This window comes from Nicotiana tabacum, chromosome 22, assembly GCF_000715075.1.
Source record: "Nicotiana tabacum cultivar K326 chromosome 22, ASM71507v2, whole genome shotgun sequence".
NCBI classification, from domain to species: Eukaryota; Viridiplantae; Streptophyta; class Magnoliopsida; order Solanales; family Solanaceae; genus Nicotiana; species Nicotiana tabacum.
Genome location: NC_134101.1, coordinates 161006566 through 161011047, shown reverse-complemented (window position 1 = coordinate 161011047; position 4482 = coordinate 161006566). Strand labels below are relative to the sequence as shown.

General features: G+C 40.3%; 1 protein-coding gene across 1 annotated transcript; it reads right to left on the bottom strand.

Annotated features, from left to right (window-relative positions):
• Nucleotides 1-526: 526 nt before the first annotated feature.
• LOC142176137 (uncharacterized) lies at nucleotides 527-982 on the bottom strand. Its single transcript, XM_075243217.1, has one exon. The coding sequence runs from the start codon at nucleotides 980-982 to the stop codon at nucleotides 527-529; it is 456 nt and encodes a 151-aa protein (XP_075099318.1).
• Between the last annotated feature and the right edge of the window lie 3500 nt (nucleotides 983-4482).

The window sequence follows — 4482 nt, the reverse complement described above, 5'->3', positions numbered from 1 at the left end:
TCGGGACCCGGTGTCAGTAGACCAACTATATTCATCCGCTATTTCATGAATGGCCATGGTGATAGTACCGAATGCGAGATTTCCACCGATTGGTGTATCAATTGTGCATAGTGTTGACATTTGTCACATTTCTAAATGAACGTCTTTGTGTCTTGTTTCATCTGGGGCCAATAGTATCTTGCCCTAACCAGCTTTAGTACCAACGAATCTGCACCGGAATAGTTCAGGCAAATTCCTTCATGTACTTCTATCATCACGTAATCTACTTCTGAGGCTCCCAGATATCGGGCTGACAGGACTTGGTACGACCTCCTATATAATTGCCCATCTATGAGGCAGTAATGAGCCGCTTTGGTGCGTAGTGCCTGGGACGCCTTCGGGTCTTCGAAAAATTTTCCATGCCCAAGATATTCGACGAACTCATTCCTCCAGTCCCATACTGGGTTGGTTGTATTGACTTTACAATAACCATCTACATCTAGCACCGAATGTGAAAGTAGAACGACAGTACCGAAGTCAGATCCTTTCATCTCATGGATGATCCTAAATTAGCCAATGCATTTGCTTCCATGTTCTCTTCTCTTGGAATGGGTATGATCGACCATTCCTTAAATCGTGCAAGTAATGCTTGAACCTTGTTCACATACTGTTGCATGTGTTCCTCCTTTGTATCAAAAATCCCGTATACTTTATTTACTACTAGCTGGGAATCACATTTTATCTCGATGACCTCGGAGCCAAGTCCCCGGGCCAATTTTAGTCCTGCAACCAAAACCTCATATTCGGCTTCATTATTAGTTAACAGAATAGTCTTAATGATCTGCCTCAAGGTTTCTCCTAAGGGTGTGACTAAAACTACCTTGAGCCCGTATCCTTTTACATTGGAAGCTCCATCAGTAAATAAGGTCAAAATGCCTGATGTCGTTTTTGACACCAGTACTGCCTCTCTAGCAGCTAAGGGCATATGACTGAAATCGGCCATGAAGTCGGCCAAAACCTGTGACTTGATTGTAGTCTTGGGCTTGTACTCAATGTCGAGTTCGTTAATTTCGACTGACCATTTAACCAATGGGCTTGACAACTTAGGCTTGTGAAGAACAATCCTCAAGGGGGAGGTTGTCACAACAGTTATCAGGTGACACTGAAAATAAGGCCTAAGCTTTCAAGAGGCTACTATGAGAGCTAAGGCCAGCCTTTTGAGGTGCAGATAGCGAGTCTCCGCTCCTGACAATATTTTACTAACATAATAGACAGGGAATTGTGTACTTTCGTCCTCTCAGACTAAAATGGCACTTACCGCTACTTCTGAGACCGCTAGATATATCAATAATTGTTCACCTTCCCCCGATTTTGATAGTAGTGGGGGGCTTGATAGGTACCGTTTCAAATCTTTCAAGTCCTGCTAGCATTCCATTCGAAATTGTTCCTCTTCTTTAGAAGTGAGAAGAAGCGGTGACATTTTTCCGAGATCGAGAGATGAATCTGCTTAAAGCGGTCAATCTTCCGGTTAGCCTCTACACTTCTTTTATGCTCGTTAGTTGGTCTGGGATGTCTTTGATGGATTTGATTTTATTGGGATTTACCTGATCCCTCTCTGTGAGGCCAAGAACCCCAAGAACTTATCAGAACCTACCCCGAGTACATATTTTTTCTGGTTGAGTTTCATGTTATGCTTCCTTAAGATATCGAAGGTTTCTTTGAGGTGTTTCAAATGATCTCCTATATTCAAATACTTGACCAACATGTCATTGATATATACTTCCATTGTTTTGCCTATTTTTTCTAACATCTTATTAACGACCCTTTAATAAGTGGCTTCGATGTTTTTAAGCCCCAATGGCATCACATTGTAACAATATGTGCCGAAATTCGTTATAAAAGAACTTTTTTCCTGATCCTCCACGTTCATCTTGATCTGATTGTACCCGGAATAGGCATCAAGGGAATTCATTAACTCTTGCCCGGCCATTGCATCAATCATTTGATCAATGTTTGGCAATGGGAACGAGTCTTTAGGGCACACCTTATTTAAGTTATAATCTACACACATTAGAAACTTGTTATTCTTATTTGGAACTACAACTATATTAGCTAACCATTCTGGATATTTTACCTTCCGGATAGAACCGATGTGGAGTAGTCGGGTTATCGCTTCTTTAACAAACTTATTTTTAACCTCGACTATTGGGCGTTTCTTTTGCCTTACAGGTGGGAAATTTGGGTCCAGTCTTAACTTGTCCAAGATCGCCTCTAATGGGATACATGTCATATCCAAGTGCGACCATGCAAAACAATCAATGTTAGCTTTAAGGAAATTAACTAATCCTAATTTGAGTTCGAGATTGAGTCATGTTCCCAAGTGAAACTTCCTTTCCAAGAATTCTTTGAATAAAATCACTTGCTCGAGTTCTTCTGTAGTGACTTGGTTGCATCTATCTCCTCCGGTACTTGAAAGTATCTCAGCACCTGCTGGGATTCTGACGACTCCTCGCCTTTATCATTGTTATTTGGCAAGAGAGAAGGCGTCATTTTGGTAATTGCTATTCGCTGGGCTCCTTTCTTTTGCTTCTGGAAATCGACACTACGTTCATCTCTCTTGCTTCTAGTTGATCTTCTCTTATCTGCTTGATTCCTTTGGGGGTTGGGAATATCAACAATTGATGAGATATTGAGGGCACAACCTTCATCTCATGTATCCACGACCTTTCGAGGATTATGTTGTAACCCATGTTCGTCTACCATTTCAATTAAGGTGGTCTTGGTTACCCCCTCGGCATTCGTGGATAGCAGGATCTCTCATCGGGTTGTCACACTTGACAAGTTCAACCCAGCGAGGGCTTTGTTGCCTGAATAATGCTTCAGGTTAACTTTGCTTGTTCCAGCACTCTCCACTAAATGATGTTAGTTGAGCTACCTGGATCAACCAAAACATGCTTAATCTCGAAATCTAATACATTGAGAGAAATTACCAGGGCGCCATTATGTGGCAGAAGAAGTCCGTCGAAGTATTCTTCCATGAAGGTGATGTCATCTTCTACGACTTCCTGGAGTCTCTTGTTTTGGGTCACTGATGTCTTTGTTTTCTTGGCCGCCGAGAACGTTGTGCCATTAACTTCATTCCCTTCAAAAATCATGTTGATAGTCAATCGAGGGAGGTCTTCTACTATGATAGTTTATATGAGTCCACCAATTGTAGAGTACCTGGTCCTCTATGAGTTTCCACTGAAAATACTAATGAACCAAACTATATAGAGATCTAGTACTATATTAGTTCCCATAGTACTAACTACTGAACCAGTATGTAAATGAGACACGGGATTTTTACGTGGAAAAATCCCAACTCAAGGGGACAAAAACCATGACCTACTCTGGTAAGATTTCAACTTCACTAACTTGTAAACACCTATTACAAGCCACTTTGTAATGACTCCATTACAAAAAATTCAACTCAACTAACTTGTGATACTCTTACCACAAGCCACTCTGTCACTCTCGAGCTACAAAGACTTTAATCACTCTAACTTGTAACAACACTTATTACAACCTACTTTGTAATAACTCTATTACAAAGACTTAATCACTCACTAACTTGTAACAACTCTAAGCCACTTTGTAATAACTCTATTACAAAGACTTCACAACTCGACTAACTCTAGCCAAGACACAAACACTAGCACTTGAAGGAATATCACCAAAAATGCTCAAGTTTTTCGTCTTGTGCCTTGCACCAGGTTGATATACTACAAAAGACATCACCATGGTGCTGTCAATTCATAATGGTGATGTCAATTCTTGGTTAGTACATGCCTCTTCCCTATGGGAACCTAATCTGGTTCTTGTGAATCTAAAGGCACACTGCCCATATTATCTTGAGTTGATTAATCTTGATAATGATTGTACCAGGCATACTTCAGGTCCTTTATCTGGTTCTATACAGAAAGTTTGTTAGATCATCAAAACATAGATTAAAAGACCTTAAGCCCATCAATTTCCCCATTTTTGATGATGACAAACTTTTAACATCAAAGACTATTTAACTTAACTAGATAAGGTACGAGCAACCGCATATGTTCCCCCTGACTCTATGCTTCCCTCTTAATTACTTGCTACAATTTTAGTTTAATAGATTCTTCCCCCTTTTGGCATCAACAAAAAGACACAGTTAGACAAAACGACATAAAGAAGTCTAACAAATCCTGCTCATGCCACATATGTGCACACAATATGATAGAAAAGAGAAGCAAAAAGGAAAACAAGCATTGTACAAGCAAAAGAAGTGTTGTTTCATTGATAAGAAATTAGACTGTTTCAACAGGAGCAGCAACGGTGAAATCCGACGTGCCATCACAAAAAGATAAACAAAAAGAAAACAACAACCACAAAAACATCAAAGCAAAAGATAACTAGCCACTAAGAGGATCCTAGGGGGCACTAGAAGAGGGAGGATTGGAAGAAGAAGCAGCAGTGGTTTTGAGAACCAGG